Source organism: Sorex araneus, chromosome 5, assembly GCF_027595985.1.
Source record: "Sorex araneus isolate mSorAra2 chromosome 5, mSorAra2.pri, whole genome shotgun sequence".
NCBI lineage: Eukaryota > Metazoa > Chordata > Mammalia > Eulipotyphla > Soricidae > Sorex > Sorex araneus.
The window spans coordinates 19,536,993-19,549,684 of NC_073306.1; the positions used below are offsets into that span (position 1 = coordinate 19,536,993).

General features: G+C 46.5%; 1 protein-coding gene across 1 annotated transcript in view; it reads left to right on the forward strand.

The window, feature by feature from the left end:
- The first annotated feature begins 2,218 nt into the window (after positions 1 to 2,218).
- Positions 2,219 to 12,692, forward strand: part of FYB2 (FYN binding protein 2) — a 75,564-nt gene continuing 65,090 nt past the window's right edge. Inside the window, exons 1-4 of the mRNA XM_055138300.1 lie at positions 2,219 to 2,470; positions 3,068 to 3,776; positions 8,337 to 8,498; positions 11,348 to 11,381. Of these exons, the coding sequence (XP_054994275.1) occupies positions 2,219 to 2,470; positions 3,068 to 3,776; positions 8,337 to 8,498; positions 11,348 to 11,381 (1,157 nt within the window). The remainder of the gene's footprint in view (positions 2,471 to 3,067; positions 3,777 to 8,336; positions 8,499 to 11,347; positions 11,382 to 12,692) is intronic.

The window sequence follows — 12,692 nt, forward strand, 5'->3', positions numbered from 1 at the left end:
CAAGCACCTTACCTATTATACACCATCTCTTAACCCTTAAAGTTCCATTGATCCCAAATAGTGAAGAATAAAAATACTAATTTCATTTTTGTAACTAGATTAACCAGTGCTCACTTATATCGCAATGGTTGCTATCCAAAAACCAACAAAAATACTCCAAAAAAACAAAAGCACCAAAGAACAAGTGTTTTAGCATGTGGGGAAACTGGAACCCCTGACTACTGTTAGTTGGAATGTAAAATGGTGCATCTGCTATGAAAAACAGTATGTTGGTTCTTCATAAAATTAAAGTAGAGGACCAGCTGCAATTCTAGGATATACACCCAAAAGAATTAAAAGCAAGGTCTCCAAGAGATATCTGTATACCCATGCTCATAGGAGCATTATTCTTAACAGTTGAACAGGAGCAATACTCCATCAACAATGACTAGATAAACGCAAATGTGGCGTTGTCAAAGGAGTACTATTTTGCTTTAAAAGGGAAGGTCTTGCCTGACCCATGCTACAACATAATGAACATTGAGGACAATGTGCTCACTGAAATGAGCCAGGCACAAATGTTCTGTGAATTCCACTCCTGTGAGTTACTGAGTAGAAATACGTTAGAGTGGGCATTCTGGTGGCTGGGAGGAAGGGAAAATGTAGTATTGTTATTTGATGGGATAAGTAATGTTTGGGCTTTTTAAGATTTTTTTAAAAAGTTCTTGACATTCACAACAATATAAAAGTACTTAATTAACACTCCTGAACATAAGCTTTCAGTTATAACTGTTTCACCATAATAGCAAAAGTATTAAACATTGAGATCTATCATGTGGCTATCAGCTGTCTTGTTTGATCTTTACTACACTCATGAGTGGTTTGAACAAAAATAAAATTATAGAGAGGAAAATGGTGAGGTAAATTAAATTGTCCCAGACACGTCACTAGAAAACATGAGCCTCACCCCATTTCCTGATTCTGTGGCCAGGGCTGGCTTCTGTCCTGACAGAAAATGCTTTCTGAGCATGTCTACTGGCTGGAATAGAAGGTAGCTGCTCGTAGCATGTGGAGAGAGCTGTCAGTGAATGAGTGTGTGTTTGTGTAAAATGGAGAGACAAAGAGAGGGGCCTAGAGAGAGAAGGCAAGAAAGTTCCCAGACATCTGCTTCCTCTACTTCCGTTCCCCTCCTATACTGTCAGCTAGCAGGTGTGAGTCAACTATAAACAAAGAGAAAAGGTCACCCAATAGTCTCTCCATGGGCCAGATAAGAAGTGACTGCATGTCTGTAGCCATGAAACTGTTGGATCCTTCAAGAAGTTGGTGGCTCTGGCTTTTTGAAACAGTCCCATTCGATGTTTCTCCATCCTGCCTACCTCCTAGAAAGACTCCTCTCCCTGCCCACCACTGGCTTCTGCCCATGGGAGAGAGGAACTGATGTTCACTGACCTTATTTGCTGGTTGAAATCTAAAAAGTTAGCTTCTAGCAACATGTGGAGAGAGATCACAATGGTGTGTGTGGCCAAAGATGAAAATATCCACTTCCAAATGAAAGATCTAGTGAAAGAAAGGCAGAACACTAGGAAAAACAGAAAGCTTGAGCCAAGCCAAATCTGTCTTGTTTTGGCGACCTCACTGCATCATCATTCTGAAAACATCTCTTCCTGGCAGATGGAATAGAGAAGGGATCCCTAAGAAAATGATGGCTGGAGGAACCAGTTGGGATGGGAGATGTATGCCGAAAGTAGATAATGGAACAAACATGATGACCTCTCAGTGTCTGTGTTGCAAGACATAATGCCCCAAAGTAGAAAGAGAGTATGGGGAATATTGTCTGCCTTAGAGGCAGGGGGAGGGTGGGAAAAGGGGGGTATACTTGGGATATTGGTGGTGGGAAATGTGCTCTGGTGGAGCAATGGGTATTTGATCATTGTGTGATTGTAACTCGAACATGAAAGCTTGTAACTATCTCACGGTGATTCAATAAAATTTTAAAAATAAAAGAAAGAAAACATCCCTTCTTTTGCCTGAAGATTTGGGCTGCTCGTTCTATCACCGTTTTCATTGCCGAATTTGCTCTGAGTCTCAGAAAAAGATCACAGTGTCCCACAAGGAGTCAATAACTATGAAAGGCTCAGAACCTTCATTCATCAGGGGTTCACTGTATGTCAGGCTCGGTGGTGGACAGTCCACACGTGATAGTGTAGCTCTACCTGCCACTTGACAACTCACTTTTACAATGAGACTGTACTTTGGAAAAACTGCCATTGTCTCTGTTTTCCTGGAGGGTAGAGCAGAGTCAGAATCTGAACGACCTACTTCCAAAAGTTGCTCTTTGATCTGCTCTGTGGTATGCAGTTCAACAGCAAAGTTGAAAGGAGCTGTGGGAGTCCCACATGCTGGGTTGGAAGTTAAGCCCCAGAGAAATCTTGATGAAGAAAGTGGACAGTGGAATTGCAAGACAGCATTTGTCAAAGTAGATGGGGATGGGGTAAAGCATGTGATGTGAGAACAAGCAAGCGAAGTTAGGTCGTAGAAAGCATATGGTTTGGGGCCGGAGCGATAGCACAGTGGGTAGGGCGTTTGCCTTGCATGCGGCCGACCCAGGTTCGATCCCCGCATCCCATATGGTCCCCCAAGCACCGCCAGGAGTAATTCCTGAGTGCAAAGCCAGGAGTAACCCTTGAGCATCGCTGGATGTGACCCAAAAAGCAAAAAAAAAAAAAAAAAGAAAGAAAGAAAGAAAGAAAGCATATGGTTTGTAGGAAAACCGTAAATCTCTTTCATCTTTTTACTCTGAGGGTAATTGTGTTGGGATGACTAGAGGTGATGATTCCACTCTCTTGGAAATTCGTAAGCCCACCATGTTATAAAGACCAGTGAATTCCATAGAGGAGTTCAGGACATTCTTGTTTGGACAGCAAGAAGGCTTCAAAATTTTGTGTCTTGTTGGTAATGGCTTCACCTGTTAATGTTAGCACAAAGAGCACCTTAACACCCCCCCCACACACACACATACACAAAATCAGCTCATGAGGCTACTTTCTCCCTGGGATAACGACATGTTTGTTTTCTTGTGTTTCTTTAGGAAGGATTAAGAAACTTCCAGGAGCTTCGAGCCAAATTTCAGAATCTTAATGCACCATCACTCCCAGGATGTAATAAATTCCAAGCGAGTGTCTCTCCAAAGGGCAACATTAGAGTCATGCAGTCCACAGGGATTTTGACCAATGGGAAACTCTTCTCAACTAACCACCCTCAGTTCCTGGCCTACTGTTCTAGCATAGAACCCCAGGACCTTAAAATCCAGAAAATGGCTAAGAGGAGTGAGATTAAGAAACGTTCTAATTCCCCAGGACCTCCTGAAGAGTCTCCTCCAGCCGTAAATTCACCGTTTGACATGAATGGGCCAAGTGCTGAGAAAACCGCCATGAAGAAAGCAATGGCGGCCAACAGCTTCCAGGACAAACTCTGGAACTGGGAGATGGCGTCATCTCAGAATAGTGAGGTGCCACCAACCTCCCTTCCTTACAACAGTAGAAGGCGGGCCTTCCATCTGGAAGAACAGGAAAACACGAGGCTTAGTGCAGAGAAGCCCAGGGGAGGTCGAAGAGTGCCACAGGTCAAGACTCTTCCTTCTCAAAGAAATGAGAAATCGCTCGCCTCCGCGGAAGACCTCGCCTTCCTGTCTTCTCTCCACGACAAGCAGACACTGGAAAATCCCAGTCCTGAGAAGTGCTCAGCAGAGAGCAGCAGCCAGCCTGTCTATGACAGTGAGCTCACCAGCCAGGCCCCAGGTACAAAGCTCTCTCAGGTCTGGGGGAAGGGCATTTTTGTCTAATTTAGAGTCTGCTGCTTTGGGTTGGTCACCAGGTAATGTTTGCTCCAGACTGCAATGGTTTTCTAGGTCTTTACTTCTGAGATGTACGAACTCTGGTGATCTACTTAACTTATTTTTTGGGTTTTCTTTTTTCTTTTTCTTTTTTTATTGAATCACAGTGAGATACACAGTTACAAAGTTGTTCATGATTGGGTCTCAGTCATATATTGTTTCAAAATCTGTCCCTTCACCAGTGTACTTTGCTTTTTTTTTTGGGGGGGGGGGAGGTGATATGCAAGGATTACTCCTGACTCTGCACTCAGAATTTACTCCTGGTGGTGCTCAGGGGACCATATGGGATGCTGGGAATCAAACCCGGGTCAGCCACGTGCAAAGCAAACGCCCTAGCCACTGTACTATCACTCCAGCCCCTGGCTTCTTTTGTTTTAGGGCCACACCTGGCAATGCTCAGGAGTTATTTCTGGCTCTGCACTCAGGAATCAATCCTGGCAGGGTTGGGGGGCCATGTAGGATGCTGGGATTCTGTGCTGGCCATGTGCAAGGCAAGTTACCTGCTGTACTTTGCTCTGGCCTCTACTTAACTCTGTGGTGGCACCTTCCCAGTCCTGGCAAATAGCACAGCCATCCTCATATTGCTCAGTACAAAAGCCTGGGAGTTGCTGTATTCCTCCTTCCCGCTCGTTCTTTGTATTGAATTCATGGGCAAACTTTTGGTTCTCCCCTCAAAATATCATCTGGATCCTTCGAAACTTCTGTCTCTTCATGTCCTCTGTCCTTATTCACCCTATCATAGTTGCTCATCTGGACCATAGTACAACCCAGCACTAACCCTGATAACTCATCACACATTCCAGTCCACTTCTATTCTCCTAACAGGCACCATGATCATCAAAATCAAACCTCGTCGCTCCCCAGCACAATTTAACTCCAGTTATTTTGGAGCACGCATGATTTGATCTTTGCCCACCTTTTTGACCTTGCAAGGACCCATCTTCTTACAATCCCTTAATTCTACCAAACTGGAATCACCCCCATGCCTTTGCACTTGCTTATTTCTCTGCCTGGAACACTCTTACCCTATACATTCTTTGTTGTTTCACCGTCTCTTCTCAGTGTCATCTGCTGTTGAAGGGACCATAAGGATCATGCTACCTAAATAGCCATGACTATTGCCAGTTGCTATTTCCTTCCATTTTTGTTTTTTTCATATTCTTCCCCAAAACTAAATTATATGTTGGGACCTGACTAAAATACTATAAGTTATGGAAATATTAGAAACATTCTTCTTTATCCCTAGCATCTAGAAAAGCAAGACCAGATTCAGTATATTCTCCAAATCTATTGAATAATAATCTATTGAATAGATCAGTTATTGGATGACTGGATCTCTTGGAGGGGAAAAAACGCACATGACTTCTCTGTCCTGAGAATAGCAACTGAGCCATTTCATGTTGGTTTCATGCCTCTCCTACTTCTAGTCCCAACGTATGTCTCCACCTCTTTGGCCTACTCATTAGCCCATAATCATCACACTGGATTTCTTATTGAATAGGTGTTGTTATTCCTTAGGCCCATAGTTCCTTCTCACTAAAAAAATCCTATTTTCAAATGACACTCTTCCAATAGCACAGCGGGTAGGATGTTTACCTTGCACGCAGCCAACCTGGGTTCAATTCCTGAATCCCTCTCAGAGAGCCTGGCAAGCTACCGAGAGTATCCCACCCTCATGCAGAGCCTGGCAAGCTACCTGTGGTGTATTTGATATGCCAAAAGCAATAACAACAAGTCTCAGAATGGAGACGTTACTGGTGCCCGCTTGAGCAAATCAATGAACAATGGGACGACAGTGCTATAGAGCTACTCTTCCAGATGGCCCTTTTCTTCTCCCTCCTGGTAGTAAAGTGAAGTAGTAGTAAAAAAAAAAAAAAAAAAAAAAAAAACACTACTTTCTTTACTATAAATTGTTTGCCTTTCTCTTATCTTTATTATTTCTTCTATTTCATCCTACCCTGTCTTTATTCTCCTTAGAACTCTTAAATATCTATAACTAGTTTAGTTCTGTCTTTGTGTCAGTCTGCTCCTGTGAAAATTCCTGAGGACATTTCTATTCCTGTTCTTGTCTTTTGTTTCTGTGTTTGGGGCACCACAGATGAATCCAGGGACTCATTCAAATGATGTATGTGTCAAGCACTGAGCTATATCCTTTAGCTCTTTTGTTCTTAACTCTATCTCAGCACCTAGAACAAGGCCTCTAACGCAATAGATTGGGAGTTATTAATGAGGAGATGAGAAGGAAGGGAAGATGAGTGGGAGGCAAGATGGAGAGACAGAGAGGAGAGCTTGTCTGCCTGGGGAAGCTGATGATCAGTCAATAAGAAAACTGAGTGAATGGCTTAGCCCAGTGCTTGACAAAACTTAGGAGAACAGGTCTTTCTGTTTTATTCTGATTTCCTAAATTTGGTAAAGAGAAATTTGGGACGTCATGGCATAAGTAAAACCTGAGCAGAAAGGACCATTGGCCCTGGCTGACATCAGCCCTGCAGATGGTGCCCGGACTCCCTCAACTCAGCTAGAATGAGACAGCAGGGCTTGAGGTAGCTTCACACAGATAAGGGATTGGTGAAACACCAGCCAAGTTCTTCCATTTTACTGGTGTTTAAAAGCAATGCATCAGAACATATGTGAAGGTTGAATGGACTTTTATGAAAAGATTTGTGAATTGGCAGCATCCGATCTAAAGCAAGAGAAGAGAGCCCAAGAGTACCAAAAGGGAAATGTTTATAGTAGAAAGAGGACAGTTCAAAGCTATTTACCAAATAAGGAAAAGATTACGTGAGACCAGGCACCTTCCTTGGGGGAAGGTCTGGAAATCTTATCATGCAGATTATCTCAATCCTGCAGGTGACTTTCTAGATTAATTAGTTGGGTTTAAAAATCCACCTCTGGGAATGATCACCACAGTAGTGAGGTCAGGGATTAAGTCTTGGCAAAACTTAACATAAACGATTCCTTACTTCTTTGCTTATCACAGCTATTCAGCCACTCTATTATGTGAAAGGAAAGTGGAGGTGCTTGGTCTACATAGTGCTCTTTTGCTATTTGCAATCTTAGCAATGGATATCTTCATTCTTCCTCCTCTTCACACCTGCATGTTATTTGTGCATCCTGGGGGCTTGAAGAACCCTTCCAGGAAATAGACATCATCCTTGCCCTGGACGTGGCTTGTACTCTCCATGCTGGGGGGAGGTTAGAGTGGCCTAGGGCCTGCCCGGCATGATCTGACTGCACTCAACTGCGAACACAACAACCCTCCTCCACACTCCTGCCCTGCCAGAGCAGTGCTGACTATGTGCTACAGACACCGGTGGATTCCACGGTGGTTGATTCTGTCGTGGTAGAATCAGGGAAAGAATCTTAGAGGCTGTGTTACTGGACCCAGACTGTAAAGAGTAAGTCAGATGTGGTCAAGAGAGGGACAAAGGAATAGCATTCCAGAACTAGAAATGTCATAAATAAAATCTTGGCCACAGGAGAACTTTCTAGACTCTTTACAGTTTGGAAAACTGAAGAGCAGTCATCAGTGGTGTGAGTGAAAAATGTTTGGGCTGCTGCCTGTGGCCAAAGAAACATCTGGAAATGAAGATTGGGTCCATGTGGGGTTTCAGTGTCAAGGGAAAGAGTGGAGTGGTTGGGTGAAAAAAAAAAAATCATCCTGTACCCGCTGGGTTCTTCAGAGGCTGGGAAAATATTCAGGAGGCAGGTGGGTAAATAATGACAGGTGTGTCCCCTCTCCACCCGGGTGCCCCTGGCAAAGCTGAGAGCTGCCATTATGGTTTCAGACACCAAAGGCATAGGTTGGGGAAGAGCAAGGAAGGCCAATGAGGGAGGGAAACCAGGAGAGACCTCTACACAGTAGTTTGGGCCAGAGTGATAGTAAAGCAGGTGGGGACATTTGTCTTGCACCAAGCCTTGGCCGACCCAGTTTGATCCTTGGCACCCCATGTGGTTCTCTGAGCCCACCAGGACTGATCGGGAGCACAGAGCCAGGAGCAAGCCCTGAGCACAGCCACGTGTGGCCAAAAAGCACTGCTCCTCTGGAAAGTGAAGGGGGAGATCTTTCCCATATGCAATGAGGAAGGCACTCCCAAAGAGAACGCTCCTTTGTACGGTCCCCATGATTCCTAAAAGCATCCTCCATCTGGACTTCATACCCTCTTCAAAGATTTTGCGAAAATCTTTACCAAAAATCATCTTCATCGTCAGGGGGGGCATAACAGATTTCTGCTCCCCTCCAGAGTGGCCATCTGTCATGCCTGGGGGCCTCAACTTCAGCCTCTGGGCAGTAGGACAGGGACATAACCCAAGTGACATGTTGGTCGGGGAGGGAGGGTGGCTTCTGAGTAAAAGTAACGGCAGAATGGCAGGAGAAGGAACCCGAGGCAGACAAGTTGGTCTTTTTCACAGGCCATGCAAAAGCAGTGACCATAGTCTGTGTTTTCAGACTCTCTGTGCACAGAAAAACAGCCGGAAGACAGGAAACACCCGCTTCCCAGAACCAGGCCACTGCCTTCTGTGGAGTCCCTGGGTCCCCCTCCTGCAAAGCCAACGAAGCCCCCCAGTGTGAAGCTGCAGGCCTTCCAGAATCAGCTGGCTGCTGTGTCTGAAGACACCAAGGAAGGTAAGGGTGGCCGCAGCCCCTCCCACCCGCCAGCCTGCACCTTCTGCACGGCTGTGCCCAGGGGCCGGCACCAACCAGGACCCGGGACATCCAGCACCAAGGATCTCCACCCTGCCACTGTGGCAGCAAGCCTGTCGCCTACGGGCGGTGGGAACTGGTCACTCTGTTCCTGGGTCACTCTGCTCCCCGGAGAGCACTGAGCTGATCCCTGGGAATCCATCCAAGAGGAAGAGAACGCGAGATGTCAGGCAGGAAGGCAGGAGTCTTTGTGTTTCCACAATGCCTGAGTTGTCGAGACAGGGGTGCTGTTGTGGGCGAGGGGGGGCCACGGCAGGATAGTCGGAGGGAGGGAACTTGACCTGACCTCCCCTGCCCTGCCCAGCCCCTGTGGAACTCTGGGAACTGTGGTTCTGTGCTGGGCCGTGTCATCTGCTCTTTAAATATCGCCATCCCTCTCTGCCCTCCCCACCGCCGGGTCCTGTTGACATTTGAAACACCTTCACTTGTGTTGGCTCTAATGAAACATGAGGCGAACATGCACTGTGGGATGCGGGTGGCGCTGAGCTAATATTTGTTTTCCTGGAGTCCTGGGCCCCAGGGGAGGCAGCACAGGAGCCCGAAGGCAGTTCCTGGTGTTCATGCGGCTGTGCCGCAACGCATGAGACGTCTTTAGCTCTGTGGGTCTCAAACTTTGGCATGCTTCAGCAGCCCAGAATTCTGTTTGCTCGGTGTTGAGGACTGAGAAATTACCTTTGTATTTAGTTCCTCAGCATCATTCAGATTGCTGCCCCGGGATCCCCACTTTGAGAACCACTGCATGCGTCTACCTCTGTTATATGACCGCCTCCATCAGAGGAGCTAAGAATGGTTTGCTCCCTCCCTCCCTCCCTCCCTTCCTTCCTTCCTCCCTCCCTCCCTCCCTCCCTCCCTTCATTCCTTCCTTCCTTCCTTCCTTCCTTCCTTCCTCCCTCCCCTCCTTCCTCCCTCCCTCCCTCCCTTCCTTCCTTCCTTCCTTCCTTCCTTCCTTCCTTCCTTCCTTCCTTCCTTCCTTCCTTCTTTCCACCCTCCCTTCCTCCCTCCCTCCCTTCCTTCCTCCCTCCCTCCCTTCCTTCCTTTCTCCCTCCCATCCTTCCTCCCTCCCTCCCTCCCTCCCTCCCTTCCTTCCTTCCTTCCTTCCTTCCTTCCTTCCTTCCTTCCTTCCTTCCTTCCTTCCTTCCTTCCTTCTTTCCACCCTCCCTTCATTCCTCCCTTCCTTCCTTCCTTCCTTCCTTCCTTCCTTCCTTCCTTCCTTCCTTCCTTCCTTCCTTCCTTCCTTCCTTCCTTCCTTCCTTCTTTCCACCCTCCCTTCATTCCTCCCTCCCTTCCTTCCTTCCTTCCTTCCTTCCTTCCTTCCTTCCTTCCTTCCTTCCTTCCTTCTTTCCACCCTCCCTTCATTCCTCCCTCCCTCCCTCCCTTCCTTTCTTCTTTCCTTCCTTCCTTCCTTCCTTCCTTCCTTCCTTCCTTCCTTCCTTCCTTCCTTCCTTCCTTCCTTCCCTCCGTCCCTCCTTCTTTCCTTCCCTCCCTCCCTCCCTCCCTCCCTCCTTCCCTCCTTCCCTCCCTCCCTCCCTCCTTCCTTCCTTCCCTCCCTCCCTCCTTCCCTCCCTCCCTCCCTCCCTCCCTCCCTCCTCCCCTCCCTCCTCCCTCCCTCCCTCCCTCCTCCCTCCTTCCTCCCTCCCTTCCTTCCTTCCTTCCTTCCTCCCTTCTTTCTTTCCTCCCTCCTCCCCTCCCTCCTCCCTCCCTCCCTCCCTCCTCCCTCCTTCCTCCCTCCCTTCCTTCCTTCCTTCCTTCCTCCCTTCTTTCTTTCCTCCCTCCTTCCCTCCCTCCTCCCTTCCTCCCTCCCCCTCCCTTCCTTCTTTCCTTCCTTCCTTCCTTCCTTCCTTCCTTCCTTCCTTCCTTCCTTCCTTCCTTCCTTCCTTCCTTCCTTCCTCCCTCCCTCCCTCCCTCCCTCCCTCCCTCCCTCCCTCCCTTCCTTCCTTCCTTCCTTCCTTCCTTCCTTCCTTCCTTCCTTTCTTCCTTCCTTCCTTCCTTCCTTCCTTCCTTTTCTTGTTCTGTGCCACACTTGTCATTGCTCAGGGCTCACTTACTCCTGGCTCTGCATGGGAATAAGCAATCGAACCCCTGTTAGTTGCATGCAAAGCAAGTGTCCTACCTGCGACACTATACCTCCTGGTTTTGGTTTTGGCTCCACACCTTCTCTCTGAAAGAGACTGATGCCAAAGAGCACAGAACACAGTACGCTGTCTTTATAATGAACGGGTGTGATGAATCCCAGTTCCCCCATTTACATTTAGAATCTGCTACTGCCCTATGAGCCTCCTTTCCTTGATGTGTAAAAGGGCTGGGAAGGAGGGGCGGGAGCAGGTGGAGTAGGGCGAGAATGCTCCATCGTAGGATTATGGTGAAGATAGAAGTGAGACAGGACAAGAGTCTTGGCAGCACATAGCACACCAGTAAGGGTTTGGTCCATGCAATATTTTCATTCCTTCATGCCTGCAACAAGCATTAAATGGGGCCTTACAATAGATGTGGGCGATTGAGAGAGAGCTCTACAGAGTCCTTGGTCCTCAATGAGGTCAAAGTCTCACACAAGCAATGATGGTCCTAAACAGGCACCTGGGACACTAGGAGGTGAGGGCGGGGTGGCAGTGGAGGGGAGCAATACAAGTTGTCCCCTAGGCTCTCCGTGCACGGATCACTGGCAAGGTACCACTCTACATTTTGTCTCTAGGATCAGGTTACTGCACAAATGTAATTCGCTTCATCAGGCTGCCTCTTACATGTCTTTTTTATTCCACCTCTTGTTTTTGCAGCCACCCGGGAAGAGAGCTACCTGCCTCCCAAGAGGTGAGTACTGAGGTCTGTGTGCTATCCACCGGCTGCTCAGCTGGCTCCAGCGCAGGCAATAAGCACCGTGTTTGTGTTTCTCAGAAGGTTGCAGGGAGAGCAGATTTATAAACGATGAACTGCAACTTTTGTTTTAATGGAGAGATTAAATAAACCGCATTTAACTACCACGCTGATGTTCAGTTGCAAAAATGATCCTCTGAGGTACTTTTATTTATTATACAGTTGGGTTTAGTAAATTGAAACATCCGTTTCCATAGTAATAAATTGAATTAGAGGCTGCAGAATGCTCTGGGCAGTTGGTGTGATGTTAGGAATTGGTAATGGGACAAAGGACCTTCTATTTTTGGTCCATTCATTCTAAGAATTCTGCCGTGGAAGTGCCAGTTCAGTAATTTACTTAACCTACTTAATCTGTTTAGCCTTTTGGTTGTCATGTGTTGGACTGAATATTTTATAAGCTTTCTCCTTTCTTCCTTTTTTCCTTCCTCCCTTCCTCCCTTCCTCTCTTCCTCCCTCCCTTCCTCCCTCTCTCTCCCTCCCTCTCTCTCTTTTTCCTTCTTTCTTTCTTTCTTTCTTTCTTTCTTTCTTTCTTTCTTTCTTTCTTTCTTTCTTTCTTTCTTTCTTTCTTTCTTTCTTTCTTTCTTCCTTTCTTTTCTTTCTTCCTTTCTTTCCTTTTTTCATTTTTTTTGGTTTTGGTTTTTGGTTGTTCTAACTTTTATTTTTAAATATGGCTTTATAATAGATTTTAGTTTCTTTTTCTAAGACTGCGAAGTTCCTGCTACTGTCCTCATTTTACAATCAATTAGGCCTAGAAAACCTGCCATATACGGAGCCATGATTTCCAACTCTGAATTACCTAAAACAGAGTTTCCTAAAATGGGTGACACCACCACCTCCCCAGGGGGTTCTAGAATGATCCAGAAGAGCAGTATTTGCCTTAGGTACAATTTATTTGCTCAAAGTTTGTTCACTTACAAAATGTATATTTGTGAAGTGGGAAGGGATCAGGACAGAACACAGAATTTTTTTCTTTTCCTGAAAAGGGGATACTAGGCCAAGTAAGTTTGGGGAAATCTGGCTAACTATAATTTTATTTTATCCAATTTGGGGGCCACACTCAGTGATGCTTTGGGGTTACTCCTGGCTCTGCACTCAGGAATTACTCCTAGCAGTGCTTGAGGGACTATATGAGTTGCAGGGGATTGAACCTGGGTCAGCTGCGTGCAAGGCAAATGCCCTACCTGCTGTTCTATCTCTCAGGTCCCTAAACAATAATTTTAAATTAAGTTATGATGTTCACTGGAGTGT